The sequence below is a fragment of the Miscanthus floridulus genome, chromosome 15 (assembly GCF_019320115.1).
Source record: "Miscanthus floridulus cultivar M001 chromosome 15, ASM1932011v1, whole genome shotgun sequence".
In the NCBI taxonomy this organism is placed as follows: domain Eukaryota; kingdom Viridiplantae; phylum Streptophyta; class Magnoliopsida; order Poales; family Poaceae; genus Miscanthus; species Miscanthus floridulus.
In genome coordinates, this window is record NC_089594.1 from 26,092,472 (window position 1) to 26,109,746 (window position 17,275).

Consider the following 17,275-nt stretch of genomic DNA (forward strand, 5'->3'; position numbering starts at 1 on the left):
ATATACTCCATCCCAAATTTTAAGTCAATCCAACTTTTTTTGAGAGTCAAAACATCTAAAGTTTAACCAAATTTATATAATAAAATAATAATATTTATGCTACCAAATAATTATCCTTGGATTCTTCAGTAATTATATCTTTATAGTATACCTATATGATGTCAGAAATCTTTATAATTCTCTATATAATTTTAGTTAAAATTAAGATATTTTGACTTTCCAAAAAAAATTAGAATGACTTATAATTTGATGAGACAGAGGGAGTATTAAATTTAATTTTGCAAAGGCCTAATTTCTAACCGTACTTCATTTCACATGTGAGACTAGATTCTATTTCCATTATCAAATCGAGTAGCGTGGTTGCCGGCCTTCCCTTTCTTTTTTTTCTTTTTTTTTTTTGAGGGTCGCCTTCCCTTTCCTTGGCCGTCGCGTTACAAATAACTGACAATACACGCGCACCATGAAGCCAGCATTATTGACGATATCCAAACAAACACCCGGTTTTGTTGGAGGCCGCCAAGCATGAAGGTGACAACCCCGTCTTGCTTGGAAATCACCACCGATAATCCCACATATAACCAGGCACACTCTTGCATTGCATCGATAATCCAACATATAACGAGACGAGGTCCTCTCATCGAACATGGCGGCCTCCTCCTTCCACCGCGCTCTCTACGGTGGCGAACCCATGCGCGTGGAGCTAGTACTACTAGTCCTCTCCGTGGTCCTTGCCTTGGCGTCCTCCGCCTCGGCCATCGATGGCAGCAGCAACCTCACCGCCGGGTTCGTTCAGGTGGAGCTCCCGGAGGGCAACTTCAAGGTGCAGGCCCTACGACGTGCCGGAGAACCAACGGTACAGCTACGACAACGCTACCGGCGTGCGCACCTTCTTGGTCTTACGCCGGCGACAAGCCCTTCAACAACGTCACCGGCACCAATCCCCGCACCGAAGTCCGCCTCGCCGTAGGCACCCACCCAAGCAACCATGAGTTCACTTCATCAGTTTTCTTCCTCCATGCATATACGTGTGCTTTTGCATGCATGATCTGCGGGGCCACGACTACTCGTCGGGGGTGTGGCAGTTCGAGGGCTACGGGTACGTGCCGACGGGGACCTCTGGCGCGTCGGTGATGCAGATCCACAGAGGGCAGGGCGCTGCGCCCGCCACGGTGCTGATGCTGCACGTCTACAACGGCAGGCTGCGGTACTACAGCGGCGCACTACGGGAGAAGCAAAATTTGTCGAGTGCCGCATGCTTTGTCGAGTGCCGAAAATAGAACACTTGGCAAAGCCACTCTTTGTCGAGTGTTGCACTCGGCAAATAATTGCACTCGGCAAAGAGTGGCTTTGCCGAGTGCCGCAGCGTGTCCGGCGCTCGGCAAAGCACGCCACTCGGCAAAGGCACTCTTTGCCAAGTGTCAGGCATGACACTCGGCAAAGTATTTTTGTTTTTTTTTAATTTTGATTTCAAATTTTTTTTGTAGACCTTATCTATTGTTTACAAGCACATGTTAAAATTTGGGACCTTTTTATAACTTTTTGCTATATTTCTTAAATTAATTTTGTTTACTTGCATTTTTTCCGAAAAAGTAAATTTGAACTGCAGGTGCATAAAATAATGAAATGTAGCCATTCAAAAAATGATAGTCATGTTGTAGAGTGTATTTTGAGGCCGAAACTCACCCAAAATTTTGAACGCCTTGTTCGCCAAACATGACGACCCGCTTGTGGTCGGAGTGTATTTAAATTATAGAAAATGCAAACGAAGTCCAAAATTCACGAAACTTGTCGAGGTGTTGTGTGATCGAATGTGGAGGCTATGATAAAAATTTGAGAAGGTTTCGAGTAAGTTGCGATGTCGGATGCCTAAAACCCAGACATCTCCACATGCGATCACACGACATCGCATATGGAGATGTCTGGGTTTTAGGCATCCGGCGTCGCAACTTGCTCGAAACCTTCTCAAATTTTTATTATAGCCTCCACATGCGATCACATGACACCTCGACAAGTTTCGTGAATTTTGGACTTCGTTTGCATTTTCTATAATTTAAATACACTCCGACCACAAGCGGGTCGTCATGTTTGGCGAACAAGGCGTTCAAAATTTTGGGTGAGTTTCGGCCTCAAAATACACTCTACAACATGACTATCATTTTTTGAATGGCTACATTTCATTATTTCATGCACCTGCAGTTCAAATTTACTTTTTTGGAAAAAAATGCAAGTAAACAAAATTAATTCAAGAAATATAGCAAAAAGTTATAAAAAGGTCCCAAATTTTAACATGTGCTTGTAAACAATAGATAAGGTCTACAAAAAAATTTAAAATCAAAATTCAAAAAAAACAAAAATACTTTGTCGAGTGCCATGCCTGACACTCGGTAAAGAGGGCCTTTGCCGAGTGCCAGGCCGCAGCACTCGGCAAAGGATATTTCGAAAAAAAATCCCTTCTGGAATAAGGGCCCACGACCCATCCTCCTCCAACCCTATCCTCATTCACGCATGGCAAAAATACTTTGCCGAGTGCCATGCCTGACACTCGACAAAGAGGGCCTTTGCCGAGTGCCAGGCCGCAGCACTCGGCAAAGGATATTTCGAAAAAAAAATCCCTTCTGGAATAAGGGCCCACGGCCCATCCTCCTCCAACCCTATCCTCATTCACGCCCATCCCCTCACCCGCGCCAGCACCGCCGTCGCCACTTCCACCACCGCACCGGCCGCCGCGCCCCACGCCGCCCCGGCCCGTACCCCCACGCCCCACGTCCCCCACCCACGCCGTCGCGCCCCACGCCGCTCGGCCTCACCGCCCCGGCCCACGCCGCCGTGCCCCACGCCGCCCCTCGGTGGCTGGCCCTGCCCTCGGCCTGGCCGTCCCTGCAGAGAGGAGGAGGAGCCCGGCAGCGGTGCCCTGCCGCCAGCCCGACCGTCCCTACAGAGAGGAGGAGGAGGGGAGAAAGAGAAGGGGAGGAGGAGAAGGGAGGTGGGAGGAGAAGGAGAAGGGAGAAGGAAGAAGGAGAAGGGAGGAGAAGGAGAAGGGAGGAAGAAGGAGAAGGGAGGAGGAGGAAGAAGAAGAAGAAGGGAGGAAGGAGGAAGAAGAAGAAGGAGGCGGAAGAAGGAGAAGGGGGAGGAGGAGACGGACCACGGTCCGACGACTGTTCACGCCATTCGTCGACGACGTTCGTCCACTCCGTCGTCCCTGCACATCGCCGTCCTTCCACGCCGTCGTCCCCGTCCCTCGCCGAAGAAAAGGTAAAGGCTCTGGGGGTGTCGGCCTTGGTGCCGTTTATGTGTTGATGGCCTTCGTGCCAGGTTTGTGTATGTGTGGGCCATCGTACCCAAAATGTGGATGTCGGCCATCGTGCCGGCTTTTTCTTGCAGGTTTTGGAAACCTCCCCATATAGGGGAGGTTCTGCCGAATTTTTCAAGTAATAGTGATGTGTTTCTTCTTTTGCAGAGCAGGAGCTGTCGGAGGGGACCCAGAGCACCTCGACGATCCTAATCGTCTTCGTCGATGCTGCAGTCGTGCCTGCACTGCTTTGTCTCGCCACTGCACCGACTCGCCACTGCGCCGCTAGCCTTTCTCCACCGCCACCCTAGGTATAATTGACCTCTGTTGCTTACAGTTGTCATACGTAACCCATTTAGGCGTCTCCCATCCGAAACAGATACGGTTGGAGGTATGCGGATCTTTGCATATCTATGACCGTATCTGTTTCGGATTGTCCATGTTTTTTGGACAATCCACGGATGCGTAGATGGGTTAGTTTCCATGTTCTGCTCAGATCTGAGATGGAGTTTCGGCACCACCTCCCTGTTGTTCTCCGGATATACACTCTCCCTTCCAGGATGTGTATCGGGAGAACAGCGGGGAGGTGCTACCAAAATTCTATCTCGGATCGGAGTAGAGCATGGAAACTAACCTTATCTACGCATCCACGGGTGGGATTAGGACCTATCCTCACCTATTAGACAGCAGGCACGCCGTGCAGATGCAACTGATGGTTATATTACTCCGTTATGTGTATATGATATTGCTCCGTTATGTGTATATGATAGAGGATGGAGAACCGTGAGTGGATGTACATGGGATGCCCAAGTCAGGCTCAAATCACCCGTGAATGGATGGATAAGACCGAGAAATTCTTGGACCATGCATTTAAGGAAGCTAAGGGAGCAAGAGACACGTTCTGTCCCTGCAGCGATTGTGAAAATAAGAAAAGAAAAACAAGGGAAGTCATGATGAAGCATCTTTGCAAGTTTGGATTTATGCCAAACTATACCCGGTGGGTGTACCATGGTGAAGCCTATCGTCCTAGAGAGGAGGTCGTGAGACGACGCTTGGAGGCATTTGATGGTGATGGCGGGGTAGAAGGATGGTTAGGTGACTATGAGGATGCGATGTTCGCTGAAAGACCTCCGGAGGTTGAGTAGGAGGATGAGGAGGAGGAGCCAGAGCCAAGCGTTAAGGCGTTCTTGGCCATGTTGGAATTGGCATAGAAGTTCCTACATGAGAAGACAACGGTTTCTCATCTGGATGCCATTGGGCGCCTACTGGGGTTGAAGTCCCAGCACAACATGACTCGAGCCTGCTTCGATGCTATGATGGCAATTATTAGGGATTTGCTTCCGGAGGGTCATCATCTACCGAGCAGCTTGTACGAGTCAACGAGACTCCTTCGGGCACTGAAGATGCCGTATGAGCAGATACATTGTTGTCCGAAGGGGTGCGTCCTATTTAGGAAAGATCACAAGGATGCAAAGTACTGTCCAAAGTGTAAATCCTCTAGGTATGTGGAGGTAGACAAAGGTGATGGCAAGAAGGAGCAGAATGAGGGGATCCCCATGAAAGTCCTATGATACCTTCCTATCATACCGAGGCTCCAACGGCTATTCATGTCTGAGGAGTCCGCGAAACAGATGACATGGCACAAGAATGGCATTCGATACAATCCTGACAAGATGGTACATCCAGCAGATGGTGAAGCATGGAAAAGCTTTAATGGCAACCATCATGGCAAAGATGAAGAGGCCCGTAATGTACATATTGCACTGGCAACGGATGGGTTCAATCCTTATGGAATGATGTCGGCCCCATACACTTGTTGGCCCGTGTTTGCTATCCCCCTCAATCTCCCCCCGGGGCCCTACTTCAACGACAAAACATATTCTTGATGTTGATAATTCTTGGACACCCGGGAAACAAAATGGGTGTGTACATGGAGCCAGTTTATGATGAATTGATCAAGGTTTGGAATGAAGGCGTATGGACTTACGACCGAGCTACAAAGAAGAACTTCAAAATGTATGTTTGATACTTATACTCCATGCATGACTTCCTGGCGTATGGGATATTCACCGGCTAGTGTGTCCATGGGAAGCTTCCATGCCCGGTATGCAAGGCAGCTCTACAGTTCATTTGGTTGAAGAAGGGTGTCAAGTTCTCGTCGTTCGACAAGCATCGGTAGTTCCTCCCTCTTGACCATCCATTCAGAGAAGACACCAAGAACTTCACAAAAGGTGTCACGGTGACCGACCCTGCACCTCAGAAGATGACTGGTGGCTAGGTTCATGCTCAAATAGATGCTCTCATGGTCCTGACGCAGAAAGATAATCCAAAGAAGGGTAAAAGATAGAAAGTTAATCCAAAGAAAGATAATCCAAACAAAGATCGCTTTGTGGGCTATGGTGTGGAACATATGTGGACTCATAAGTCAGGATTGGAGAGGCTTCCCTATTTTGATGACCTTCTCCTTCCACATAACATAGATGTAATGCACACTGAGAAGAATGTCACCGAAGCACTTTGGGCAACACTCATGGACATTCCTGACAAGATAAAGGACAACCCTAAGGCTAGAGTAGACATGGCAACACTATGCGATAGACCAAAGCTACAGATGCTGCCTCCAAGAGACGGCAAACCATGGAAAAGGCCTAAGGCCGATTACGTCTTGGAAAAGAAGCACAGGATGAAAGTGATACAATGGATGCAGACGTTAAGTTTCCCTGATGGGTTTGCAGTGAATCTAAGGAGGGGAGCGAACCCAGATACTGGCCGAGTGTTAGGGATGAAGAGTCATGACTTCCACATATGGATTGAGCGGCTTCTTCCATCGATGGTTCGTGGCTACGTCCCTGAGCATGTCTAGAAGGTGCTGGCAGAGTTGAGCTTTTTCTTCCGCCAGCTTTGTGCCAAGGAGATCTCTCTGAAAGTGGTTGAGGAGTTGGAAAAAATGGCACCCAAGTTGCTCTATAAGTTGGAGAAGGTCTTTCCACCTGGCTTTTTCTTGTCGATGCTGCATTTGATTTTGCACCTCCCGAACGAGGTCCGAATGGGGGGGCCCATGCAGAACCGTTGGTGCTATCCAATCAAGAGATGTCTAAAGACTATTCGCCAGAAATGTGGAAACAAAGGCAGGGAACACTTCTGTGCAGGGAACACTTCCCTGGCCTGGTGTGGACGTTAGAGGATGAGGACCCAGTGGTACCCTCGTTTGACCAGTACGCCCTCATCGCCACCGACACTGAGCATAGAAACTTGGCGGATCGGGTGATTCAGGAGTTGTGGGTAAGCCTTTCTCGCACTACGGCCCTCAATTCATTGCATTCAATGCACATTCTTTAAACAAAATAATGGATACCTTGTGTCTTTATGCAAGACTTCTTCAGATGCCAGCCGGGATAGGAGGATAGGGCGTATCAGGTGGCTTACACTTCCTGTAAAAGGCGTGTCTCGGACTTGTATTACGAGGCCCGCCTCCAGGCGCACAGAGACTATAACGCCACCTTCCGTAACAGAAGAATCAACAAGACACAGGCAAGAAGGGAGACAGAGGTTCTTACTAGAGAGCAGTACCTACAGGTAAATAGAAAACATCTCCTATTGATTTCTTCTGAGATTAACTATGCTAATTTGATCTTATGATGGCTTGTAGGTGATTCCAAACTGGTGCGCCACCCACCCTGATTGCTGGGCTGCTATAGTGGACAAATGGTTGGACGCGGACTGGCAGAGGGCGCACCAAGAGAAAAGCGAGCACCGTATGATGATGCCAGGTGTACCTCACCATCAGGGCAGCGCCAGCCTCAGCAAGTATGCGAAGACATATGTAAGTCTCCACCATTTGTCTTATCTAGCCGCGTTTAGTTTTGCATTATTTCTTACCACATGTTGTTGTCTTTCTCGCAGTCGGCGGCGCACGGTGGCCAGCCAATTGGCCAACTCACGGCGTATGCTCTGGCCCACATGGGCCCGACAAAGTCCAACATTGAGTACAAGCCGGTTGCGGGCCCAGAGGCGTACACCAACTCCAGCGTCCATACCCGCCTCACTTCTTACACGGAGGCGGTAAGGTCAGTCCATGGGCCTGACTACGACCCGAGGACCGAGGAGCGCCTTGATCCTGAGCTCGTGATGAGGGTGGGGGAAGGCAAGAAGCAAGGGCGTTTCTGGATTGGCGACGGCATCCTCGACACGAGCTCTACTCCTCTCCACCGCCTCCGAGCAGTGAGCACGAGCTCTAGCGTGCCCATAAGGCAACGGCCGTCATCGGTGGTGGCACTCCAGGTAAGTATTCTAGTTTCATTCGTCGTTCTTTGTCATTTACATTCCTTAGCTATGCATTATTGAAACATTGGTGTCAAATGTTGCAGGCCGAGCTACAGCAACTTCGGTCCCAGCAGGAGGCCCAGCTGGCTGAGCGGGAGGCCGAGCGTCAGAGGCTACAAGCTTTGGAGGCCTAGCAAGCAGGTTTGCTCCAGTTCGTGCAACAACTTGGGCTGCAACAAGGTTGGGAGATCCCAGCCAACCTGCTTGCACCACCACCACCACCACCACCACATCGTCTAGATTCTACTCCGGTGAGTATGAGTACGAATGCTTTACTTTCTATGCTCATGCTTAGTGTCAAACCTAGTGATGGCCTTCGTGCCGGATTTGTTGATGTGTGGGCCTTCGTGCCGGGTTTGTTGATGTGTCGGCCTTCGTGCCGACGTTTTTCTTGCAGGTTTTGGAAACCTCCCCGTGCAGGGGAGGTGCTACCGAAATTTTTAACTTTTCTTTAAACTGCTTACATTTTTATCTTGTCACTCACGTGCAATCTCTTCTCTTTTGTGCAGCATCAATCGGGGGCGGCGTCGAACCATCTCGTAGGGTCGCTGGCATCGCAAGTTGGGGCGTCGCAACCCTCACATTCGCTGTGAGCCGCTTCTGGAGTTGGTTTTATGTTGGTATGCCTTTATGTATTGAACTTTTGAACTTTGAACTTGTGGTTTGTAATATATTGTGGATTTCGGACATAATTGGTCGTTTGTGATATATATATGTGGTTTCTGATATATTGTGTTGAATTGTGGTTTCTAATATATATATATATATATATATATATACATATACATATATATATATATATATGCACTGTTGTTTACATGGAAAAGCAAAAAACAAAAAAAAAATTTGCTGTGGCTTTGCCGAGTGCAATGACCATTGCACTCGGCAAAGCTGGGAAAATAGTAGCAACAATTTCCCAGATTTGCCGAGTGCAATGGCCATTGCACTAGGCAAAGAAAATTTAAAAAAAATAAAAAATGCTTTGCCGAGTGCCTTGGCAGTGGCACTCGGCAAAGAAAATTAAAAAAAAATAAAAACAGGCTTTGCCGAGTGCCTCGGCGCTATGGCACTCGGCAAAGAATTTTGAAAAAAAAAAAGAAAATTCTTTGCCGAGTGTTGCACTCGACAAAGAAATTAAAAAAAAATTAAGACGGCGTGAGCCTTCGGCCAACGGCCGTCAATCCTTTGCCGAGTGTCAGCTTGACATGCCGAGTGCCCGAGATTTGACACTCGGCAAAGCAGGCTTTACCGTGGAAATGTTCGACGGAGCCTCTTTGCCGAGTGTTGCACTCGGCAAAGGATTTACCGAGTACATGGGTGCCTTTGCCGAGTGCATGGGGCACTCGGCAAAGCGTGTGGCTGCTGTAGTGGCGAGGCCGTGGAGGACCGCATCTACGATCGCTGGTTCCGCCTTAACGTGGTGCACATTGTCGGCGCCTCCACGGTGGCCGTCTACGTGGACGGCCGCCGCAAGTTTGGCGCCAGCGTCATCCCCAGTGATTCTTACTACTTCAAGTTCGGGGTGTACATGCAGCACCACGACGTGTCGCCGCTCATGGAGTCGCGCTGGAGGAACATCACCCTATACACCAAACCCTATTAACTAGCTAGTAGCTAGTAGGAGCACTCCTTTGATCCCTCAAAAAAACTCGTAATGAAAAATGATAATGTTTTTGTCGTTGTTTTAGTTGAGGACTTTATATTTTTGTCGCACATGAGTGTCACTATTCTGCGGCTGTTGCTATCAGAGCAGCAGGGCAGAGCTTTCTGCTGGAACTGGAATAACCAACCGAGGCCTGCAGGCGCGTCGTGGCATCTGGTGGCCGGACGTCGACAATGAATAGCCCAACAACGCGATGAATAAATTAAAACAACTTCTATTTCTCCAAGAGGAATAAATTCTTGTAATCTGGTATTGGGCCCATTGTGGGGCGTTGGTTTCTCGGTTTGGTGGTCAAAGATCAATCAGCAATTGGAGTTGCTGTTCTTCACCTATGTCACGGAGAAGCTGTGAAGGTTTGACAATTGACGTGCATGCTGGAGATTATTATTTTTTATCTTTTGGAGGAGATTTGTTGGCTATAAATATAAATGGCCATGCAGCCCCCCGGCGGCCCGGCACGAGGCCCGCAATTTTGGCCCGGCCCAAGCACGGCACGGCCTGATGGTCATCGGACTCGGGCTGGCCTGGCACGGGGCAGCAGGCCGTGCCTGGGCCGCTACTCAGGCCCGCGGGCTGGCATGGCACGGCCCGGTTTATAGGGGTTGGCCCGGCAGCGGCCCGAGACCTCCACCAGCGGCGAAGCGGCCCAGCGCAGGGGCTAGCCGGCCCATCCCCACAACGCCTTTCCCCCACGTATATAAGCGACGGCCGTGGCGCTCTCCCTCCTCAACCCTAACCCTAAATCATTTCCTCCCCCACCGCCTCGCAGCTCTCGCCTCAACCGCTCGACGGTCGACGCCTCGCCGTCTCGTCTGCTGGTGTCCGACCTCGCCGACCCTGACTCCGGTGACCTCGAACCGCCTGCCGCCGGCGACCTCCCCTGATCCCCTCCCTCTCTACCTCTCCCCCTCCGTCTCCCTATCTCCCCTCTAGATCTCGGTTATTATGTGAGTTCGTTGTTCCCGTGTGTCCCTCCTCCGTTGCTCGCCGTCCTTGCTAACTGGTGTATCGTGTTCCCTGGGTGGTCGTCGTGTTCTTCGGTACCGGGCTCCGGTTGCGCAGGTAAAACTCTAACCCTAACCCTCTTCTTCTATCTTCTTCCATTGATGTATTCTGATGTGATCTTTTCATCCTCATCCATCTCTTTGCGCAGGCCAATAGCCGATGCGTCGTCCTCTAGCTGTGGCATAGAGCGACCAAGGCAGCCCCGCGCACAGTTGAGGAACGGTGCTAGAGAGCCGTCCGCCATGGCGACTGCTGATGACGATATCGTCTGGCAGCTCACCGGCAACGATGACTTGATCATGGCAGGCCTGCCCCCTGAGGACGACAACGACACCCGAGACGACGCTGCTACGTTGTTTGGTATCGATGTCGGTAGTGGCTCTGCTGCTCCGAACGATCTAGACGACGATGGTGGTGAAGGGGCGCGGCGATTGGGACCCCGGCCTGCTCTAACGACTTAGCTCCATCTGTTGTTGGTAACTCTTCTAGTGTTTGTACTGGTAAGCATAAATCTGCCGTGTGGGCTGATTTTGATGAGATTTATGAGACTATGAATGGTAGGAAAAACTACACTAAAACTACCTATAAAATATGTAAGCATACTGTGTCTGCTAGACCTAATGCTGGCACTGGCCACTTGAAGAGGCACCAGAAATCTTGTAGGCAGAAAACTGATCAAGCTGCTAGAGTACATTATTCGTGCTCATAACCCTAGGTTTACTAAGGTTAAGAATTCTGTGTTGTCTGGTGCTTCAGCTGTTGCTTTGACATCAGACATTTGGTCTGGTAATGCTAAGGAGGACTATATTAGTGTTGTTGCTCATTATGTGAGTGCTGATTGGGAGTAAAAAAAGTTATTGGTCTAAGGTTGATTGAGGTGAAGTGTACCGGTGAAAATATTGCTGAAAAAATTGCTTGTCTGGTTGAGGAATTTGGTTTGATTAACAAGATTTTCTTGGTAACTCTAAACAATGCTTCTTCTAATGCTAAGGCTATACATACTTTGACACCTATGTTTGCTGGTTATTTGGGTTGTGATCCTTCACCTGAGCCTTAAATCCTAATTAGCGTAAGTATAGTCTTGTGCATCAACGTTGTGCTTGTCATATCATTAATCTAATTGTAAAATCTGGTTTAAAGAGATTCAAACCTTACACAGAAGATTTTAGAATTGCTATTAATTTCTTAAATTCTTCTAATCAAAGAATTGCTATGTTCAAGAACTATTGTACTGCTCTGGGTGTTAGACCTAGAAAGTTTGGCTTAGATATGGATGTTAGATGGAATGCTACATACCTTATGCTTAAACACTTGGTTCCATATAAAGATGTTTTTTCTGTGTTTATTAATGCAAATTATGGCTCAACATTGTTGACTGCAAGGCATTGGTATATAGCTGAAAAGATATTGGAGTTCCTAGAAATATTTTATGAATCCACAGTTGTTCTTTCTGGTGTTTACTATCCAACTAGTCCACTTATTCTGCACCATCTGCTAGACATTGCTTCTCATTTGCATGCAAGTGAAAAAGATCAAAATCTAATATGAAGCTTAAATTCCTTAAATACTGGCAGGATATACCTGTGTTATATTCATTTGCTTTCATTCTTGATCCTAGAGCTAACTTAAGAGGTTTATTTAATGTTCTGCAAATACTTAAAGAGAACACTGGTGTTGATTAAAATTTACAAGTTTTTTAACAAATATGAGAGAAACTTTGGTGTAGCTAGGTCTCAGAGGCCTGCACAGCCTGCAAGCCATACAGGTAAGAAAAAACAGGCATGGAGAAGAATCCTTGGAGGCCCTAGATCATCTGGTGTTGTTGGTCCTTCCCCTGCCTCTGCCGGCACTTCATCGCAATCTGCTTGTGTTGCTGGTTGTGAGCTCACAACTAATCTGGACAGTGACAATGTCACTGTATATGAGGATGACTTCGACTTACTTCTCTGGTGGTGTGACCATAAACTAACCTATCCTATCCTATCTATAATGGCTAGAGATATTATGTCTGTTTCTGTTTCTACTGCCTCTTCAGAATCATGTTTCAGCTTGACAGGAAGGATAATTGAAGAGCGGCGACGACGCTTGTTTCCTGAAACTGTAGAGATGCTGGCTTGCATAAAGGATTGGGAGTTAGGAGAAAGAAGGTTACAACATGCTGTTGACAACCAAGAGTTGGAAGACTCCTTGAAGAATCTTTATCTTGATGAAGATGCATCTAGGGCTGCTGCTGCTGGCATATCTAGGGATGGCACATCTAGATCTACATTTGTGGCTTCTGCTGGTACTTAGTGTGTGAGACTTGAGAGTGATCTGTTATCTTCGTATCTGTGATGTGTGACTGATATTGGTGAACAATGGTTTAAGACTTAATTAAGAGCTATGCTACACTCTTTTTCCCTTTCTAGGGTTTCTCACAAGGGTGAGTTTTATCTAGAAAAGTTTTTAATGAGGCAACATTGCACAAACAGCTCAGTTATCTTAATTCCCTTGTCTCCTTTGGTGGCTTTTATAAAAAAATAAAATCTGTGATCAGTTTATTACTTGTGAATGTGAAATACTGAAATATGAATGAATTGTGAAATGTGATTGTGAAAATGGAGAAGTGTAGGATGATAGAAGCAGTTTGAGGTGTTTTAAGGGCACCGGGCTGTGGGTTGGCATGGCCCACAGATTTTTCCATGCTTAGAAGGCCGACACGGCATGGGTTTCGGCCTGTAGGGCTGTGCTTGGGCTGAAGGCTAGGCACGAGACCCAGAGGGGCATGGCACGGGAGGCACGGCGTGCCATGTCAGCCCGACCCCCTGTGGGGCGTGTCGGCCCGTTGGCCAACTATAGCTATATATGCATGTCTTTACCTTCGCAAAACAAAAAAATGTATATCTTTGTCGTGGTGGGTGACTTTTTTTCTTTCTATACGCTAATGCTCCACCACGGGCGTTCGTTCCACGTTGGTCAATCCGGACGTGGCTAGCTAGGCTATGGACCAGCCCACAAACCTGCTCCCCTCATCGGCATACACAGTCTCTTGAAAAAAATAAAAAAAAATAACAAAAGCGAGCAACATCTTATCTTCCCTGTTCGCATCGGCTCCACCGCACCGTCCGCCCTTCGGTCGCGTATGCACGACCTCTACTAGCGCCCTCATCCGCACGAGAGCTGTCACTGTCTGCATACGCATGAGTGTTGAGCACCGCCGCTAGCCATGTACGCATGAGCTCCACCATCCACGCGCGCTGCGTCGCCTACCTGTGGTGAGGGAGACCACTGCCGCCTCCACCATGGCGGCCGGATGCCTGGTCAGCAGCAAGCAAGACCTCCACCTCCGCCTGCCTAGCTCGCTGTGGCCATGTGTGAAGCTTGCCCACGTGTAGCTCACAGCAGCCCAGGCGAAGCCCGCACACGCACATCTCACGCCAGCCTACCTTGTTCGCCGTGGCCAGGGCAGAACTCGCCCGTGTGTAGCCCACGACGGCCGGGATAGAACTCCACACGCCGATGAGGATCCATTCTCCCAAGGAGCAAGGGGATGTTGCACTGAAACTATATGTTGCAAGCGTGTATTTCAAGTTTTCAAATATTTTAGAGGTATGTTACAAGTGTTTTATATCGATGTTGCAAAAGTAGATCAGGATGTTGCACATGTCGATATGGTGTTTTCAAGTGTAGGTTCCAAATATTTCATCTGTTTTAGACATATGTTGCAAGTGTTTCCTCTGGATGTTGTAGAAGTAGATCTAGATGTTGCATATACATGCATGTTGCACGCATATATTTCAAGTGTTTCATATGTATCACTACTAGAAATATCCACTTCTATGATGAAAATCTTAATGACGAATCCAAAATCATCATAGAAGATCGCTTCTTATGGTGAATATTTTCATTTCATCATAGATCAGTGGTGACAATCCTGTAACCCTCCCTTTCTATAATGAAATCAGGCATCGTCACAAAAAATGTCATAGAAGAGTGTAGGGTTTTGTCACAAATCACTCATGCGACTCATCTGTGACGATCTCGTTTAAACCTATGATGAACAGGGCTTCATCATTGAACTAATTACACATCTGTGACGAACAATATTCAATCTGTAACGAATTGCTTCTTCATAGATCTCCACACTATACTTTCTCCATCCGACGTGTACCTGTGGGACCTGTAGTTACTCATCCGTGACGCTTGCAATTCGTCATAAAAGTCTCCGCTCGATCCTTTCTCCATGCGATGTGTACCTGTGGGACCCTTTTCCATCCAACGTGTACCTATGGGACCTACAATTACACATCCATGACGCTTGCAATTCATCATAAAAGTCTTTGCTCGGTCTTTTCTTCGTTCGACGTGTACCTACGTGACCCTTCAGCATCCGACTTGTGGGATCCAATGGCTTATGTGTCACGTGTACCTGTGGGACCGTTCTCCATATCCATTCGACCTGTGGGACCCAATGACTTGCGTGTCACGTGTACCTGTGGTTCCATTCGACCTGTGGGATCCGATGGCTCATGTGTCACGTGTACCTATGGGACCTTTCTTCATCTCCATCCGGCCTATGGGACCCGACGGCCTGCATGTCACTTGTTGCCGCCAAGGTTTAATAAATTCAAACTCAGAAAAAAAACATGAGACCTGGGAGTCGAACCTGGTACCCAGATCAAGGAATAGACCGTCTTCACCATTGCGCTAGACGCCTGGTTATGTTGACATGTCTTCGGAGTCCTAATAGTAGTATATGTTATCTGTGTGGATAGGTTGACTTATATATTGGATATATCCGCTACATGTGGAAACAAATCTATGCCCGTTGGACTTGCTACGGCGACAGATACCCGGTGTGCTGTGGTGGCTTAGGCATCTTTTTGGAGGCTAGGCGGCTGGTCTTCCTGGTAGAGCGCATGGCATTGGCGTCCGTGTCCGTCGGGTGCCGCGGTAGAGGCGACAGATCTGATCCGCAGGTCTCCTTTCTCGCCTTTTCCTATTCGCTTCACTATTTTGGTCCTTGCTTGAACATGAGGTATACAAGAAACATTGTAGCGTTGCAGATTTGGTTAGGCCAACACTGATCAAAAGAACTAGGAGAGGGCACAAGTTGGTTTTCTACTAGTCTTGGTTTTCTGCATATGTTCAGTGTTCTTACTGTAAATGCCTGTGTGCAACTAGGCCTGTTAATTATCAAGTGCTTGATTGATTATACCTATCTATCTAGGCAAACATACAGGCCCTTCGCTTCTGCCTTAAACTATTTTTTCTGTCCAGTGTTTACTTGATTCTACATTTCTGTTTCGTATGCTCCAGTGCCACCAGTGAGTCCTTATGGTATTTTAAACTTATAACATATATGAGGCCACATTTCTGTGCCAATGATGTCTACATGGCTGTTGGATGTATTAGGATGCATCTCATATGTTTGCTTTCTATGTCTTCTCCTTGTTGACAACCAAGTTATCCATTTGGTTCCAAACAAGGGGAAGACATCAAAAGCAAATCAATGCTTTGTGTCCATCATTCACATCACTGAGGCCAATAATGTTTAAGCTGCACATGTTGCTACTGATGCCAATGATGATCACTACCACTTGTTCACTGACATTCTACTAGTGAAAACTGAGGAAGCTCAATTAACTGCTAAAATTGTAATGGTTACAGCTCCATTAACTACTACTCTAGTTTGAGTTATATATATCTGTGTGGTGCTACTCTAAATTTACATGAGGTCGTACCATAAAAATTGTTAATAGTTGCACTTTGGTATGATTTGTGGACTTCACTGATGGAGCCTTGTTGGGTTATTTTCCTCTTCAGTGATCTCATTACTAAGGAAGCTCTCATCGTACAGCACACTGACAAAATGGAGAAGGCCCCCAATAAGAGGAATGCACTGGCCAGCCTCATGGAGGATGTCGTTTTCAGGATCCTCCACCGCCTCCCTGCCCGCTCCTTGTTCTGCTGTAAATGTGTCTGTCGCTCCTGGAAAGACCTCATCTCAGACCCCAACAACCATAAAAAGCTGCCCCAGACTATGGCCGGCTTCTTCTACGACAGTGAGAATGGCAATAGAAACTTCACCAGCGTCGTCCATGGTGTATGCCCTCGCTCCTTGGAATTCTTGCCCTTCAACATTGATAATGTAGCTCTCTCATATTGCTGCAACGGCCTCATCCTATGCTGGTACCTTGGGGCTGATGGATACCGCTATGTTGTCTACAATCCAATGACCTAGAAGTTTAAAATTCTGCCGCCTAGCACCCATGATGTTGGCCATGCTGTTGGTGAGGCTCGCTTGGCGTTTGATCCGATAGCCTCCTCACACTTCCATGTGATTGAATATGTTGATGTCAATGCTATGTGCGCAGGTGTAGAGATTTACTCATCTCAAACTGTAGCATGGATCTATAAGGAATCTGAATGATGATGAGCATACTGATGTGACATTTTACAGATAACCAAGTATGTTTCTTAATGGTTGTCTGCACATTATGGGGCACTCTGGGAGGTACTCTATGATATTTGCTGTGGATATAGAGGGAAACACATGGAGGAAAATTGATAGGCCAGATGGTCTTCACCACTCCATGCATCAAGCTCAGGGTCACTTGTGTGTATGTACTATTGATCGTACCAATGATTCCAAGCTTTCAATCTGGATCCTTGAAAACTATGTACTGATAATTGGACATTGAACCATGTGGTCACCATGTGGATCCTATTTGGAAGGATTAATATTAGATTTAGTTACCTAGATTTTGATAACGAGGACATAGTGATCATAGTTCACCCATAATGGAATTTGATTTTCTTTGCTAGGGAGGATGGAACAATCATCGCATATAACATGAACCACAAAAAAGTTCATGTCATCCCTGTTCGTGTCTTTCGGTATGGTAGACGTACCATTAAAAAAGAGTTCATCTACAGACCATACTATCTTCCTTATGTTCCCTTGTTCTTGGATTCATTAGCAGAGCAGTAAATAAAGCTACATTTGATGTATC

General features: G+C 47.3%; 1 protein-coding gene and 1 pseudogene across 1 annotated transcript; both read left to right on the forward strand.

Annotated features, from left to right (window-relative positions):
* Nucleotides 1-643: 643 nt before the first annotated feature.
* Nucleotides 644-9,215, forward strand: LOC136506787 (citrate-binding protein-like; annotated as a pseudogene).
* Nucleotides 9,216-16,053: 6,838 nt separating this feature from the next.
* Nucleotides 16,054-16,503, forward strand: LOC136507242 (putative F-box protein At3g19560). Its single transcript, XM_066502031.1, has one exon. It carries the CDS (start codon nucleotides 16,054-16,056, stop codon nucleotides 16,501-16,503), a length of 450 nt encoding a protein of 149 aa, XP_066358128.1.
* Nucleotides 16,504-17,275: the final 772 nt, after the last annotated feature.

Coding starts and splice junctions, on each gene's coding strand:
- LOC136507242 (XM_066502031.1), top strand. CDS start 16,054: ATGGAGCCTTGTTGGGTTATTTTCCTCTTCAGTGATCTCATTACTAAG.